Source organism: Oncorhynchus tshawytscha, linkage group LG28 (genome assembly GCF_018296145.1).
Source record: "Oncorhynchus tshawytscha isolate Ot180627B linkage group LG28, Otsh_v2.0, whole genome shotgun sequence".
NCBI lineage: Eukaryota > Metazoa > Chordata > Actinopteri > Salmoniformes > Salmonidae > Oncorhynchus > Oncorhynchus tshawytscha.
In genome coordinates this window covers 2,079,354-2,096,019 of record NC_056456.1, presented here as the reverse complement: position 1 = coordinate 2,096,019, position 16,666 = coordinate 2,079,354, and the positions used below count along the sequence as shown (strand labels likewise).

Sequence of the window (16,666 nt, the reverse complement as noted above, 5' to 3'; positions counted from 1 at the left end):
GGATCCAGTGAATGTTAGTGAAACAGACTAGTGGAGAGTGGAGTATTGGATCCAGGGAATGTTAGTGAAACAGCCTAGTGGAGTATTGGATCCAGTGAATGTTAGTGGAGTATTGGATCCAGTGAATGTTAGTGAAACAGACTAGTGGAGGATCCAGTGAATGTTAGTGGACTAGTGGAGTATTGGATCCAGTGAATGTTAGTGAAACAGACTAGTGGAGTATTGGATCCAGTGAATGTTAGTGAAACAGACTAGTGGAGTATTGGATCCAGTGAATGTTAGTGAAACAGACTAGTGGAGTATTGGATCCAGTGAATAGTGAGACTAGTGGAGAAACAGACTAGTGGAGTGGATCCAGTGAATGTTAGTGAAACAGACTAGTGGAGAGTGGAGTATTGGATCCAGTGAATGTTAGTGAAACAGACTAGTGGAGAGTGGATTGGATCCAGTGAATGTTAGTGAAACAGACTAGTGGAGTATTGGATCCAGTGAATGTTAGTGAAACAGACTAGTGGAGAGTGGAGTATTGGATCCAGTGAATGTTAGTGAAACAGACTAGTGGAGTATTGGATCCAGTGAATGTTAGTGAAACAGACTAGTGGAGAGTGGAGTATTGGATCCAGTGAATGTTAGTGAAACAGACTAGTGGAGTATTGGATCCAGTGAATGTTAGTGAAACAGACTAGTGGAGTATTGGATCCAGTGAATGTTAGTGAAACAGACTAGTGGAGAGTGGAGTATTGGATCCAGGGAATGTTAGTGAAACAGACTCGTGGAGAGTGGAGTATTGGATCCAGGGAATGTTAGTGAAACAGACTCGTGGAGAGTGGAGAATTGGATCCAGGGAATGTTAGTGAAACAAACTAGTGGAGAGTGGAGTATTGGATCCAGTGAATGTTAGTGAAATAGACTAGTGGAGAGTGGAGAATTGGATCCAGTGAATGTTAGTGAAATAGACTAGTGGAGAGTGAAGAATTGGATCCAGTGAATGTTAGTGAAACAGACTAGTGGAGAGTGGAGTATTGGATCCAGGGAATATTAGTGAAACAGACTAGTGGAGTATTGGATCCAGTGAATGTTAGTGAAACAGACTAGTGGAGAGTGGAGTATTAGATCCAGGGAATGTTAGTGAAACAGACTAGTGGAGAGTGGAGAATTGGATCCAGTGAATGTTCGTGAATGGAACCCGTTCTTCCAGTCAAAAAAGAAATATGGCTCACTCAGACTCTGTGGTGATTTCAAAGTCACCATTAACCCAGTCTTGACTGCTGAAAAAGATCTACTACCCCTCAATTGACTAACTCTTTTCTGGTTTAGCTGGAGGACAAAAGTTCAGTAAGATAGACATAATGTCAGGCCTATCTACAGATGCATGTGAACCAAGAGTCACAAGAACCATAGTGACTCACAAAGGACTGTGCAGCATTCTGCAGCGATACGCTTAGAGGGACTATCATTTGTTTTTCAACAGGACAATGACCCAACACACCTCCAGGCTGTTTAAGTGATATTTTATCAAGAGAGTGATGGAGTGCTGAATCAGATGACATGGTCTCCACAACCCCCCGACCTCAACCCAATTGAGATGGTTTGGGATGAGTCGGGCAGCTAACAAGCTAGCAGCTAACAAGTTCTCAGCATATGTGGGAACTCCTTCATTGTTGGAAAAACATTCCAGGTGAAGCTGGTTGAGAGAATGCCAAGAGTGTGCAAAGCTGTCATCAAGGCAATGGGTGGCTATTTGAAGAATCTCAAATATAAAATATGCACTAAAGTTCAAAAGTTTGGCATTGTAGTTGTCAATTTGTTGATGTAATCTGAAGAGATTTCACCCCATGATTCCTGAAGCACCTCCCACATGTTGGATTGACTTGATGGGCACTTCTTACGGTCAAGCTGCTCCCACAACAGTTCAATAGGGTTGAGATCCGGTGACTGTGCTGGCCACTCCTTTATAGACAGAATACCATCTGACTACTTCTTCCCTAAATAGTTCTTGCATAGTTTGGAGCTGTGCTTTGGGCCATTGTCCTGTTGTAGGAGGAAATTGGCTCCAATTAAGCGCCGTTCACAGGGTACGGCATGGCGTTGCAAAATAGAGTGATAGCCTTCTTTCTTCAAGATCCCCTTTACCCTGTTCAAATCTCCCACTTTACCGCCACCAAAGCACCCCCAAACCATCACATTGCCTCCACCATGCTTGACAGATGGCGTCAAGCACTCCTTCAGCATCTTTTCATTTTTTCTGATTCTCACAAATGTTATTCTGTGTGATCTGAAAACCTCAAACTTAGATTCGTCTGTCCGTAACACTTTTTTCAAGTCTTCCTCTGTCCAGTGTCTGTGTTCTTTGCCCAACTTAATGTTTTCTTTTTATTGGCTAGTCTGAGATAGATTTTTCTTTGCAACTCTGCCTAGAAGGCCAGCATCCCGGAGTCGCCTCTTCACTATTGACGTTGAGAATGGTGTTTTGCGGGTACTATTTAATGAAGCTGACAGTTGACGACTTGTGAGGGATCTGTTTCTCAAACAAGACACAGTAATGTACTTGTCCTTTTGTTCAATTGTGCACCTGGGCCTCCCACTCCTCTTTCTATTCTGGTTAGAGCCGGTTTGCGCTGTTCTGTGAAGGGAGTAGTACACAGCGTTGTACGATATCTTCAGTTTCTTGGCAATTTCTCGCATGGAATAGCCTTCATTTCTCAGAACAAGAATAGACTGACGAGTTTAAGAAGAAAGTTCTTTGTTTCTGGCCATTTTGAACCTGTAATTGAACCCACAAATGCTGATGCTCTAGATACAGAACTAGTCTAAAGGAGGACAGATTTATTGCTTATTTAATCAGAACAGTTTTCAGCTGTGCTAACATAATTGCAAAAGCGTTTTCTAATGATCAATTAGCCTTTTAAAATTATAAACTTGGATTAGCTAACACAACGTGCCATTGGAACACAGGAGTGATGGTTGCTGATAATGGGCCTCTGTACACCTATGTAGATATTCCCTAAATTATCTGCCGTTTCCAGCTACAATAGTGATTTACAACATTAACAATGTCTACACTGCATTTCTGACCAATATCATGTTATTTTAATGGACAAAAAGAATTGTGCTTTTCTTTCAAAAACAAGGACATTTCTAAGTGACCCCAAACTTTTGAACGAAAGTGTATATTGATTTGGTTAGTACATGATTCCATAAGAGTTATTTCATAGACTTGATGTCTTCACTATTATTCTACAACGTACAGCCATGGCCAAAAGCATTGAGAATGACACAAATATTAATTTTCACAAAGTCTGCTGCCTCAGTTTGTATGATGGCAATTTGCATATACTCCCGAATATTATGAAGAGTGATCAGATGAATTGCAATTAATTGCAAAGTCCCTCTTTGCTATGCAAATGAACTGAATCCCCAAAAAAACATTTCCATTGCATTTAAGCCCTGCAAGAAAAGTACCAGCTGACATCATTTCAGTGATTCTCTCGTTAACACGGGTGTGAGTGTTGACGAGGACAAGGCTGGAGATCACTCTGTCATGCTGATTGTGTTTGAAAAACAGACTGGTAGCTTCAAAAGGAGAGTGGTGCTTGGAATCATTGTTCTTCCTCTGTCGACCATGGTTACCTGCAAGGAAACACGTGTCGTCATCATTGCTTTGCACAAAAAGGGCTTCACAGGCAAGGATATTGCTGCCAGTAAGATTGCACCAAAATCAACCATTTATCAGATCATCAAGAACTTCAAGGAGAGCGGTTCAATTGTTGTGAAGAAGGCTTCAGGGTGCCCAAGAAAGTCCAGCAAGCGCCAGGACCGTCTCCTAAAGTTGATTCAGCTGCGGGATCGGGGCACCACCAGTACAGACCTTGCTCAGGAATGGAATTAGGCAGGTGTGAGTGCATCTGCACGCACAGTGAGGCAAAGACTTTTGGAGGATGGCCTGGTGTCAAGAAGGGCAGCAAAGAAGCCACTTCTCTCCAGGAAAAACATCAGGACAGACTGATATTCTGCAAAAGGTACAGGGATTGGACTGCTGAGGACTGGGGTAAAGTCATTTTCTCTGATGAATCCCCTTTCCGATTGTGTGGGGCATCCGGAAAAAAAGCTTGTCCTGGAGAAGACAAGGTGAGCGCTACCATCAGCCCTGTGTCATGCCAACAGTAAAGCATCCTGAGACCATTCATGTGTGGGGTTGCTTCTCAGCCAAGGGAGTGGGCTCACTCACAATTTTGCCTAAGAACACAGCCATGAATAAAGAATGGTACCAACACATCCTCCGAGAGCAACTTCTCCCAACCATCCAGGAAGAGTTTGGTGACGAACAATGCCCTTTCCAGCATGATGGAGCACCTTGCCATTAGACAAGTGATAACTAAGTGGCTCGGGGAACAAAACATTGATATTTTGGGAAACTCCCCAGACCTTAATCCCATTGAGAACTTGTGGTCAATCCTCAAGAGGCAAGTGGACAAACAAAAACCCACAAATTCTGAGAAACTCCAAGCATTGATTATGTAAGAATGGGCTTCCATCAGTCAGGATGTGGCCCAGAAGTTAATTGACAGCATGCCAGGACGGATTGCAGATGTCTTGAAAAAGAAGGGTCAACACTGCAAATATTGATTCTTTGCATCAACTTCATGTAATTGTCAATAAAAGCCTTTGACACTGAAATGCTTGTAATTCTACTTCAGTATTCCATAGTAACATCTGACAAAAATATCTAAAGACACTGAAGCAGTAAACTTTGTGTTAATTAATATTTGTGTCATTCTCAAAACTTTTGCCCAAGACTGTAGATAATAGTAAAAAATTAAGAAAAACTCTTGAATGAGTAGGTGTTTTAAAACGTTTGACGGGTAGTGTACACTTGTTGGTCAGTTTATTAGGTACACCACCCCGTTCACAAAAATGTATCGCTCCTACAGAGTCACGTGGCCGTGGATTGCTTCATAAAGCAGGCAGACATTCATCGAGGCATTCAGTTACTGTTCGATTAAACATTAGAATGGGTAAAATTACTGACCTAAACGACTTTAAGCGTGTTATGATCGTCAGTGCCAGGCACGCCAGATCCAGCATCTCAGAAACGCCTGCCCTCCTGGGCTTTTCATGCACGACAGTGTCTTGGGTTTTCCGAGAATGATGCAACAAACTAAAAATATCCAGTCAGCGGCAGTCCTGTTGTTAATAACAGCTTGTTGATGAGAGAGGTCAAAGGAGAATGGCAAAATCGGGCAAGCTAACAAGCGGGCCACAAACAGACAAACAGCAGCGCAGTACAACAGTGGTTTGGGGAACGGCATCTTGGGATGCACAACCCGTCAAAATCCTTGTCACGGATCGGCTATTACAGCAGATGACCACACTAGATTGAACTCCTATCAGTTCAAAATAAGAAGAAGCAGAGAATGATTTACATACATCCACCGTGGTGACCGTAAGCGCGTAACCTCTTTGCCCTCAGAGTTTCTCCTAAGCAACTCAGAGACGTTATGCTCAAAGCGGAAGAAAAAGTTATTTAGAAGCCCCAGATCGTTAAAAGTCCCTGCCACATTTGCCTCGTGTCCAACCCGCTGAATTGCTCGTCCACTTTTCCCTTAATTCTTACAATGTCTTGCCATCTTGATTGATCTGCATACTGTCGGTTGTATTTGTACTGTTTAACGATACAATTGTTCCCAGTCTCCTTGCCGTGTTTATCAGAAGCATCTGACTCCTTCAGTTTCCTAACAAGGCTGCCATCAATCCCCAATTTTTGATTTGGGTAAGTTTTGAAAGACATCATCTATATCACATTTTTTTATGAATCTGGTGACTGAGTCGGCATATTCAATGATGTTATGCCCTGGTATATATTCCAGTCCATGTGATCAAAACAGTCTTGGAGAATTGATTCTAAATTGGTCAAAAGAATTTCGGAGTTAGACAGTCAATGTGTTGATAGTATTTGGGGGGTACGGACCTCAAATTACTTTTGTTAATGTCCACCCGCAACAATGAACACTGCCTCCAAGTATCTCCAGATTGTTCACAGCTCAAAGAAGATCTTTGAGAGCATTTTTGGGTCAGCCTGGGGTGGGTTGTGCACAGCCGTGGCGATAATCCCTGAGAACTCTCTCGGAAAGTTAAAAGGATGACATTTGATGACCAAGTATTCCAAGTTGGGAGCGCAGAAGCTCGCAAGTTCCTGTACGTTTTCCCCATCGCGCCACTTGTTATTGTTAATAAAGCAACTGTATACCCTACTGGTTGTATATAATCTTGGATGTCTGAGGAAAGGAAATTATCAGAAAACCAGAGTATGTAGCAGAATCTGATGTCATTCTAGAAGGAGATCCTCGCTCTGAGTTTGTAAGTTTATTCACTAGTGATTCAACATCGAGTAGTATGCTCGGTAATGGAGGACCGGTCGCCAGGGTTCTCAATCTCACTGACACCCCTCCACATCTGCCTCTCCATCGGCATCTTCATTTCCTTCTCTCCGGTAGGACTCCAAGGCCATCGGGTGCGTCAACAAAGAGGCTGGACCATTGTTTCGCCATCTCTGGGAATTCGGGAATGATGGATGGATGGAGAGTGCTCAGTGATTCATATTCCAATAGTTCTACCAGATGTATCAAGTAATGCAAGAAACAAACTGAGTAAGAAAATTTGAGACAGGATCGTATAAACCATGGCACGCTGAGTACTGGGAACACTCCGGGTCTCCATTAGTCAACTGGTGTGTCAGTTACCATTCGTCCAACCAAAGGAAGTTAAACATTAACTAACCAGTCACGGGAGAGTTAGAGAAACAGAACAGTGCATAACATATAACAAAGGGTCAGGAATTTTTCCTGACCATGTGACCTGACCAGGACAAACTCTGGGGACTAGTTATAAACTACAACAAGGGCCCAGGGCTATAGTCCTGGACAAACTCTGGGAACTAGTTATAAACTACAACAAGGGGCCAGGGTTATATTTATATTCCTGGTCAAACTCTGGGAACTAGTTATAAACTACAACAAGGGCCCAGGGTTAAAGTCCTGGTCAAACTCTGAACTAGTTATAAACTACAACAAGGGCCCGGGGTTAAAGTCCTGGTCAAACTCTGGGAACTAGTTATAAACTACAACAAGGGCACGGGGTTATATTCCTGGACGTGGACATGAAAAACTCATGAGTCCTGACCTTGCACAAGAATAACCTGCTCTTATAAGCTCTCTTATGCACTTTCCACTGTTTTAACTTCCATTCATTGTTACGTTTATGTTGTGTGTTATGTATGCTGTTCTCTTGGCCAGGGCTCATTTGAAAAAGAGATGTACATTTCAATGTGACTTCTCTTGTTAAATAAAGGATAAAAACTATTTTAAAAATTAATCAAATCCACTCTGGTTGACTCAGTAAAGCAACTAAGTAAGTTAAGCATCATATAAACTCAGCAAAAAAAGAAACGTCTCACTGTCAACTGCGTTTATTTTCAGCAAACTTAACATGTGTAAATATTTGTGTTAACATAACAAGATTCAACAACTGAGACATATACTGAACAAGTTCCCCAGAAAACAGAAATGGAATAATGTGTCCCTGAACAAAGGGGGGGTAAAAATCAAAAGTAACAGTCAGTATCTGGTGTGACCACAAGCAGCATTAAGTACTGCAGTGCATCTCCTCCTCGCGTAAATGCACCAGATTTGCCAGTTCTTGCTGTGAAATGTTACCCCACTTTTCCAAGGCACCTGCAAGTTCCCGGACATTTTTGGGGATAATGGCCCTAGCCCTGAACCCTCTGATCTAACAGGTCCCAGCCGTGCACAATGGGATTGAGATCCGGGCTCTTCGCTGGCCATGGCAGAACACCGACATTTCTGTCTTGCAGGAAATCATGCACAGAACGAGCAGTATGGCTGGTGGCATTGTCACGCTGGATGGTCATGTCAGGATGAACCTGCAGGAAGGGTATCACATGAGGGAGGAAAATGTCTTCCCTGTAACGCACAGTATTGAGATTGCCTGCAATGACAACAAGCTCAGTCCGATGATGCTGTGACACACCTCCCCAGACCATGACGGACCCTCCACTTCCAAATCGATCCCACTCCAGAGTACAGGCCTTGGTGTAACGCTCATTCCTTCGACGATAAACGTGAATATTAACAACCGTCACCCCTGGTGAGACAAAACCGCGACTCGTCAGTGACAAGCACTTTTTGCCAGTCCTGTCTTGTCCAGCGACGGTGGGTTTGTGCCCATAGGTGACGTTGTTTCCGGTGATGTCTGGTGAGGACCTGCCATACAACAGGCCTACAAGCCCTCAGTCCAGCCTCTCTTAGCCTATTGCGGACAGTCTGAGCACTGATGGAGGGATTGTGCGTTCCTGGTGTAACTCGTGCAGTTCTTGTTGTCATCCTGTACCTGTCCCGCAGGTGTGATGTTCGGATGTACCAATCCTGTGCAGGTGTTGTTACACGTGGTCTGCCACTGCGAGGACGATCAGCTGTCCGTCCCGTCTCCCTGTAGTGCTGTTTTAGGCGTCTCACAGTACGGACATTGCAATGTATTGCCCTGGGCACATCTGCAGTCCTCATGCCTCCTTGCAGCATGCCTAAGGCACGTTCACGCAGATGAGGAGGGACCCTGGGCATCTTTCTTTTGGTGTTTTTCAGAGTCAGTAGAAAGGCCTCTTTAGTGTCCTAAGTTTTCATAACTGTGACCTTAATTGCCTACCGTCTGTAAGCTGTTAGTGTCTTAACGACCGTTCCACAGGTGCATGTTCATTAATTGTTTATGGTTCATTGAACAAGCATGGGAAACAGTGTTTAAACCCTTTACAATGAAGATCTATGAAAATATTTGGATTTTTACAATTTACCTTTGAAAGACAGGGTCCTGAAAAAGAGACGTTTTTTTTGTTGCTGAGTTTATGTATTATTATGGATTAATATAATGTGTCGGTCATTTTGGACCATTATTTGTATTCACTTCTTATTTTAGTATACATTATATTTCCAGGGAGGGGGGATAAGGACAAACAGCCTCATTCTCATGACACACACACACACACACTCCATCATTACCAAACGTATAACCCAATGTGCACCCCTTGTGTGCACAAACAATTTAGACAACAGGGATCCAGGAGAGCATTGAATGTCTCTCTTGTAACCAAGAAGCTTGATCTTGACATCTAGACACTTAGCAAACCAAATGCATAGCGGGAGCCCTGATCTGATATAATTTATTTGACACATTTTAGATTTCTTATAGTTATACTTAACTTATAGTTCAAAGAATGCCCCCCCCGGTATACAGTATAAACGGCCCAAGCCTTAAAAAAAACACACAACACGAACGCACACGCACACTCCCCTCTAAATGCCTTGCTTCCATGCTATCACTAACTCCAATGTAAGTGCATATGAACAAGAAAATTAATCTAATTACTACCCAAGACCATACACTACTTTATTGTCATGCTTTCCATTTCTTTAGTAATGCTTTGGCTGAAGTTCACACACACACACACACACACACACAGTAACGTTACATAGGGAAACAATTTTTCCCTTTTCTTTCTTCAATTGCAAAATCTGTCCTGCAAAATTAGACCTCTCACTATGGCAAACAGCAGTTAGACATCATGAGGAGCATGCTCACACCCACACACACAGTAACGTTACATAGCTGAATATTATTAACAGAAATGGTGGACTCTCATTGGTCTGAGACACTGTGTTGTAGCAACCAAACAACTGGTTCATATTAGAGAAGGCCTGGTTTTCCAAGTATGTCTTATTGTTTTAGCAGTCATCATGATCTTTTGATTTATTAGATTGGAATTAGATTCCACAGTCTACATCCAGACTTGCTCACTATCCAAACGGATAGGTTACTGACTGATAGAATATCCAAATAGGACCCACGTGAACCAAAAGCTTCACTTCAACAACTGATTAACTTTATTAGCACTTCTGAATAACTAGCTATATAACATATCAGAACACATTCAAATCAACAATATGTCTAATGGGGTAACAACATCAAACTGTCCATCTGGAGCAGGACCCTTTCACATCATGAGAACAATATGTCTAATGGGGTAACAACATCAAACTGTCCATCTGGAGCAGGACCCTTTCACATCATGAGAACTGTGTTCTTCTTCTTTAAGGTTTAGCAAGTTAGCTTGGGTGCTTGACTTCTGTTGTTCGTACAGAACGCTCGGATCGACCCTTAAAGAGGATGGGTGAGGCTGAAGCTTAAAAGGGTGTGAATGATGCTGAATGGGTGTAGACAAAGAAGGGCTCTCCAGTTGTAGTACCAAAATATTCAAAGGCCATTTTCTCAAAAGTGAGTTTACAAGTTTAGCAACTTTCAAAGCAAAATGACTTTCCCTGTAGTGTATGATATATGATTTTGTAGCTCAGTCTCTCCTTTTATCCAATGTAAAAAACACAATGTCAAATGTTGCTACCTAAGACTGATTTGAGCTGGTTGGTCACATATTCTTCCCACCACTCTCTATTGGTCTCTGCCTACTTACAGAAATCCTCAGGATCCCTCACCCTGTACCCATCTTCCTCTAACACTCCCTTCACTACTTCAGCATACAACACTTTCTGTACTAACCTGGCAACATAACCTGCCTTTCTTTCACCAGATATCTCCGATCTTTAGCCACATGGGTAACCCCACATCTAACACACACAATTTTCTCCACGGATACTACATATTTCTTTGTCTCATGCCCTCCTGCACACTACTCACATCTGCAACATGACCATAAGCTTGGCACCTAAAACAGTAGTATTTTTGGAACAAAATCTCTCATGAGATAACTGACATCCTAACTTGACCTTGTCGGGCAAAGACTCTGCATCAAAACTCAGCAGGACAGACAATGTCTTCCACGCTCTCCACTGGGTCTGCATCACACCAAACGGCGGGCTGCACTGACACATTTCCGCTGATCCACCTCAAACCCTCACAAGTTCACTTCCGAGTTACTTTCACCAACTCACCAGTTCCCAACCTCTTCTCCAACCAACCTGACACCACATATGGATCAGTCAGAATACAAGGATCCATTCTCTCCACAAATCTCACTCCCACTGGACCAGAACCATCCTGGTCATCACCAGGACAAGGCTTGAACTCGTTGGTGCTCACCGCAGGTACTTCATCGTCACGTTCAATTTCTTTCTTGTAGCCCTTCCAAAAGTTCTGGGAGAAAACATTTTTCCCCTGTTTTTTCTTGTGCACCTTCTTATCCTTCATCAGACATTCCAGAAGGCTTGTACCCCTCCCCTCACCTCCCCTCACTCCATATTTAGTCATAATGTTCCACGTTCCTCCTTTTTTTCCTGTCAACTCAGCCCTTTTTACCTCCCAACTCAGCCCTGTCAATGAATGCCCTTCTCCCTTCCAAACGCTCTCATGAGAGCTGTGCTGAAACAAAGCCTGTCACTTACTGTGTTTGTTGTTCTCAGGGGCTTTAGCTGTGGTCCTGGCAGTCTCCTGGGGGTGGGCCTGTTTTGGAGGACGACCCCTTGATGACAGCTTAGCCAGCCGTGGGATACTGGGGATCTCCATGCTTGGGGACAGGAGAGGGAGATGAATATATAGTTATGTAAACGTTGTTTCAGTCAGACACATCCAAGGTCGTCTAATGTTGACTAGTTGTACTAATCTGTAATCACAGTGTCATAACTATGATATGAAGTTTCAGGAACTTTGGTAGCCTAACTTACAAAAGGGTCAATATTAGACACACATTAAACCTAACAAACATCTAATCAACATCAATTATTTTCCTTGCTAAAAGTATTATTCTGCAATCCTCTCTCAACATCCAGTAAAATGACTTTTCCTGGATTGTTAAAGCTATCCAGATGGAGGAAAAGCCAACATGACCTTCCATGTTTCATTTAAAAATCAATACTTTCTGATACACATGAACTGAACTCCATGGTAACATGCCACTTAGATGGGAGTGGAGTACAGTAGTACAGAGCCAATGTAATAAGAGAAGTCAGAGCATGGACTGAAATCAAGAATTGCATCGATATATTAGGCTGGAATACCTCATCATTCCACTATCTAATGCATTTTGTTTATATTTAAAGACCATTAAGTTTAGTGGGCTGGAGTGTAGCCTTTGTGCCTGGTTCATGTAGTCAGATGAATCAAGTCCAGGCTTCACCAAATGAACAACAAAGACAGAATGCAATATGACATTTAATTAAATAGTTTGGGGAATGGCCTGGTCTCTGAGGGAAGATCTTCAGAGTCAGATGATGTACAGAATATCATGTTGATTCTGGCCATCATCACTCCAAAGCACACTGGTTAATGGCTGATGAAATATTGCCAGTGGAGGATCATCCTACTATTTAATAAATGTTTTATTTTACCCGGTAAGTTGACTGAGAACACGTTCTCATTTACAGCAACGACCTGGGGAATAGTTACAGGGGAGAGGAGAAGAATGAGCCAAATGTAAACTGGGGATTATTAGGTGACCGTTTTGGTTTGAGGGCCAGATTGGGAATTTGACCTCAGAGAGTCAGGACACCCGTTTAACATCCCATCCAAAAGACAGCACCCTACACAGGGCAATGTACTCAATCACTGCCCTGGGGCATTGGAATATTTGAATATTCCATTGGAGGGCCAGTAGAGTGCCTCCTACTGGTCCTCCAACACCACTTCCAGCAGCATCTGGTCTCCCATCCAGGGACTGACCAGGACCAACCCTGCTTAGCTTCAGATGCAAGCCAGTAGTGGTATGCAGGGTGGTATGCAGGGTGGTATATTGCTGGCAATAAAGTGAATTGACTAAGTGAATTTCATACCAATTCAAATAGTGAAACATTGAAAAAGTTATCCTTGTCAGAAAAAACTATACTTAATATATTCACGCCACCAAGTAACTGATTAAAACACACAGTTTTGCAATGAGCGTCTACAGCAGCCTCAACAGCACCCTCTTGGAAAGTTCCGTAGCAGGAGGACAGCTATTTTCCGTCCTTCTCTGCATACATCGACTTCATTGCAAAACCTTGGAGGCTCATGGTGGGACACAATCATGAAGTGGAACAACATTTATTGGATATTTCAAACTTTTTTAACAAATCAAAAACTGAAAAATTGGGCGTGCAAAATTATTCAGCCCCCTTAAGTTAATACTTTGTAGCGCCACCTTTTGCTGCGATTACAGCTGTAAGTCGCTTGGGGTATGTCTCTATCAGTTTTGCACATCAAGAGACTGAAATTTTTCCCATTCCTCCTTGCAAAACAGCTCAAGCTCAGTGAGGTTGGATGGAGAGCATTTGTGAACAGCAGTTTTCAGTTCTTTCCACAGATTCTCGATTGGATTCAGGTCTGGACTTTGACTTGGCCATTCTAACACCTGGATATGTTTATTTTTGAACCATTCCATTGTAGATTTTGCTTTATGTTTTGGATCATTGTCTTGTTGGAAGACAAATCTCCGTCCCAGTCTCAGGTCTTTTGCAGACTCCATCAGGTTTTCTTCCAGAATGGTCCTGTATTTGGCTCCATCCATCTTCCCATCAATTTTAACCATCTTCCCTGTCCCTGCTGAAGAAAAGCAGGCCCAAACCATGATGCTGCCACCACCATGTTTGGCAGTGGGGATGGTGTGTTCAGGGTGATGCGCTGTGTTGCTTTTACACCAAACATAACGTTTTGCATTGTTGCCAAAAAGTTCAATTTTGGTTTCATCTGACCAGAGCACCTTCTTCCACATGTTTGGTGTGTCTCCCAGGTGGCTTGTGGCAAACTTTAAACAACACTTTTTATGGATATCTTTAAGAAATGGCTTTCTTCTTGCCACTCTTCCATAAAGGCCAGATATGTGCAATATACGACTGATTGTTGTCCTATGGACAGAGTCTCCCACCTCAGCTGTAGATCTCTGCAGTTCATCCAGAGTGATCATGGGCCTCTTGGCTGCATCTCTGATCAGTCTTCTCCTTGTATGAGCTGAAAGTTTAGAGGGACGGCCAGGTCTTGGTAGATTTGCAGTGGTCTGATACTCCTTCCATTTCAATATTATCGCTTGCACAGTGCTCCTTGGGATGTTTAAAGCTTGGGAAATATTTTTGTATCCAAATCCGGCTTTAAACTTCTTCACAACAGTATCTCGGACCTGCCTGGTGTGTTCCTTGTTCTTCATGATGCTCTCTGCGCGTTTAACGGACCTCTGAGACTATCACAGTGCAGGTGCATTTATACGGAGACTTGATTACACACAGGTGGATTGTATTTATCATCATTAGTCATTTAGGTCAACATTGGATCATTCAGAGATCCTCACTGAACTTCTGGAGAGAGTTTGCTGCACTGAAAGTAAAGGGGCTGAATAATTTTGCACGCCCAATTTTTTAGTTTTTGATTTGTTAAAAAAGTTTGAAATATCCAATAAATGTCATTCCACTTCATGATTGTGTCCCACTTGTTGATTCTTCACAAAAAAATACAGTTTTATATCTTTATGTTTGAAGCCTGAAATGTGGCAAAAGGTCGCAAAGTTCAAGGGGTACGAATACTTTCACAAGGCACTGTATGTACAGTATCAGTCAAAAATTCAGACACCTACTCATTCCAGGGTTTTTCTTTATTTTTACTATGTTATACATTATAGAATAATAGTGAAGACATCAAGACTATGAAATAACAGATATGGAGTCATGTACTAACCAGAAAAAAGTGTTTTATATTTGAGATTCTTCAAAGTAGCCACCCTTTGCCTAGATGACAGCTTTGCACACTCTAGACATTCTCTTAACCAGCTTCATGAGGAATGCTTTCCAAAAGTCTTGAAGGAGTTCCCACATATGCTGAGCCCTTGTTGGCTGCTTTTCCTTCACTCTGCAGTATAACTCATCCTAAACCCCTCAGCTCCTAGCTGTGCCCTGGACACCATATGTGAATTGATTGCCCCTCATCTATCTTCATAGTTCGTTCTGTTAGGTGACCTAAACTGGGATATGCTTAACAAACACCCCGACAGTCCTACAAACTAAGCTAGATGCCCTCAATCGCACACAAATTATCAACAAATCCACCAGGTACAACCCTAAATCCGTAAACATGGGCACCCTCATAGATATTATCCTGACCAACTTGCCCTCCAAATACACCTCTGCTGCGTTCAATCAGGATCTCAGCGATCACTGCCTCATTGCCTGCATCCGCTATGGGTCCAAGGTCAAAAGACCACCCCTCATCACTGTCAAATTCTCCCAAAAACACTTCTGCGAGCAGGCCTTTCTAACCACCTGGCCCGGGTATCCTGAAAGGATATTGACCTCATCCCGTCAGTCGAGGATGCCTGGTCATTCTTTAAATGTAATTTCCTCACCATCTTAAATATGCATGCCCCCTTCAAAAAAATTCAAAATAAGAACAGATATAGCCCCTGGTTCACTCCAGACCTGACTGCCCTCGACCAGCACAAAAACATCCTGTGGCGGACTGCACTAGCATCGAATAGTCCCCGCGATATGCACCTTATCAGGGAAGTCAGGAACCAATACACGCAGTCAGTTAGGAAAGCTAAGGCTAGCTTTTTCAAACAGAAATTTGCATCATGTAGCTCTAACTCCAAAAACTTTTGGGACACTAAATTCTATGGAGACTTAAGAGCACCTCCTCCCAGCTGCCCACTGCACTGAGGCTAGGTAACACTGTCACCACCAATAAAAACACAATAATCGAGAATTTCAATAAGCATTTCTCTACGGCTGGACATGCTTTCCTCCTGGCTACCCCAACCCCGGCCAACAGCTCCGCACCCCCCGCAACTACTTGCCCAAGTCTACCCAGCTTCTCCTTCACCCAAATCCAGATAGCAGATGCAAAACCTGACCCGTACAAATCAGCTGGGCAAGACAACCTGGACCCTCTCTTTCTAAAATGATCCACCTCCATTGTTGCAACTCCTATTACCAGTCTGTTCAACCTCTCTTTCGTTTCGTCCGAGATCACTAAAGATTGGAAAGCTTCCGCGGTCAACCCCCTCTTCAAAGGGGGAGACACTCAAGACCAAAACTGTTATAGACCTATATCCATCCTGACCTGCCTTTTTAAAGTCTTCGAGTGCCAAGTTAAACAGATCACTGACCATTTCGAATCCCATCGTACCTTCTCCGCTGTGTAATCCGGTTTCCGAGCTGGTCACGGTTGCACCTCAGCCACGCTCAAGGTGCAGAACGATATCATACCCGCCATAGATAAAAGACACTACTGTGCAGCCATCTTCATCGACCTGGCCAAGTCTTTCGACTCTGTCAATCACCATATTCCTATCGGCAGACTCAATAGCCTTGGTTTCACAAATGACTGCCTCGCCGGTTCACCAGCTACTTCTGAGATAGAGTTCAGTGTCTCAAATCGGAGGGCCTGTTGTCCAGACCTCTGACAGTCTCTATGGGGTTACCACAGGGTTCAATTCTCGGGCCGACTCCTTTCTCAGAATATATCAATGATGTCGCTCTTGCTGCGGGTGATTCCCTGATCCACCTCTACGCACACGACACCATTCTGTATACATCTGGCCCTTCTTTAGACACTGTGTTAACAAACCTCCAAACGAGCTTCAATGCCATACAACACTCCTTCCTTGGCTTCCAACTGCTCTTAAAATGCT

General features: G+C 43.1%; 1 protein-coding gene across 5 annotated transcripts in view; it reads right to left on the bottom strand.

The window, feature by feature from the left end:
* Window positions 1-16,666, bottom strand: part of LOC121841159 (zinc finger protein 512B-like) — a 126,434-nt gene that overhangs the window by 94,961 nt on the left and 14,807 nt on the right. For all 5 annotated transcript variants that reach the window (XM_042307655.1, XM_042307653.1, XM_042307654.1 and 2 more), the window contains one exon: window positions 11,463-11,584. In XM_042307655.1, the coding sequence (XP_042163589.1) occupies window positions 11,463-11,583 (121 nt within the window). In that variant the 5' untranslated portion in view covers window position 11,584. The remainder of the gene's footprint in view (window positions 1-11,462; window positions 11,585-16,666) is intronic.